Source organism: Epinephelus moara, unplaced genomic scaffold (genome assembly GCF_006386435.1).
Source record: "Epinephelus moara isolate mb unplaced genomic scaffold, YSFRI_EMoa_1.0 scaffold949, whole genome shotgun sequence".
Taxonomy (NCBI): Eukaryota; Metazoa; Chordata; class Actinopteri; order Perciformes; family Serranidae; genus Epinephelus; species Epinephelus moara.
In genome coordinates, this window is record NW_026082926.1 from 1 (window position 1) to 1,000 (window position 1,000).

Genomic DNA, 1,000 nt, shown 5'->3' on the forward strand with positions numbered 1-1,000 from the left:
AGTCCCGAACCATGCTCCTTTTTTTTTTAATTGAGTCTCTTTCTCCAGTTCTGAATGTGCAACTTTAGGATCCGTTGGTGTGTTGTGTGGTCTGTCTGTGTGCGTCTGTGTTTGCTTCCTTGGGGTCGCCGGGAGGGCCGCTGTCGGCCTGCAGGGCCAGCTGGGTTTGCAGGTCTTTAACGACGCTCTCCAGGCTCTGCCGAGCTTCTCTCTCCTGCTGAAGCTCCTGTCTCAGCTGCTCACGGTCAGCTTCTGCCTGCTGTAGCTGCACATGCAACTCCTCGATCTGCAGAACGCAAGCAGACACAGACAGCAGTCAGTATTAATGAAACACACATGAGGGACAGGAGGAAGAAAGATCACAAATAAACAACACAGGGGTTGTGGTGATGTCGCGGATCTTACCTGAGTGGAGTACTTGACCCGGAGACGTTCAGCCTCGCAGCCTTTGTCACAAACTCGCATCTGTCTCTCCCTCTCCAACTCTCTCTTCAGCCGCCCACAGGACTCCTCCGCGTCCCTCATCTTCCTCTCCCAATCCACGCGAAGGCGTTCAATCTCCTTCCGCAGGTTGCGCTTGGCTTCAATGGCCTCACGAAGACGGCCTTTCTTTGCCACCCTCACAAACTCCAATTCCTGTTTGAAAAAAACAACAAAACGTCAGAATCATTTCAGGTTTAAAACACTAATAGTCAGAGCTCACTCTCATCCCCATCACATAAAGGAACAGGCTGTGATACCTGTTGAAGGCTGCGTTTAGCTTGCACAGCAGCTGCCAGCTTCTCCTCCTGCTTCACTCTCATCTTGACAATCTCCTGCAGGACTTTTTCCCGGGCCTCTTTGGTGTCCGTGCCTCCGTACAGCATCTGTCTCAGGGTGTCCACCTCTGGGCAAACGGTCCCTGACAGCCAACCGGATCCCTCCTGATGTCGAGGAACACTCTGAGGGGTCAGAGTCTGGGACACGCCGGTGGAGGCTGACGGAGGAGAAGCCAGGGAGG

General features: G+C 53.6%; 1 protein-coding gene across 1 annotated transcript; it reads right to left on the reverse strand.

Annotated features, from left to right (window-relative positions):
* Nucleotides 1-6: 6 nt before the first annotated feature.
* LOC126387579 (ski oncogene-like) lies at nucleotides 7-994 on the reverse strand. The gene is made up of 3 exons (XM_050040106.1): nucleotides 741-994; nucleotides 406-636; nucleotides 7-286 (listed from the first exon to the last, which is right to left on the reverse strand). Exons 1-3 carry the CDS (start codon nucleotides 864-866, stop codon nucleotides 65-67), a joined length of 579 nt encoding a protein of 192 aa, XP_049896063.1. The 5' UTR covers nucleotides 867-994; the 3' UTR covers nucleotides 7-64.
* Nucleotides 995-1,000: the final 6 nt, after the last annotated feature.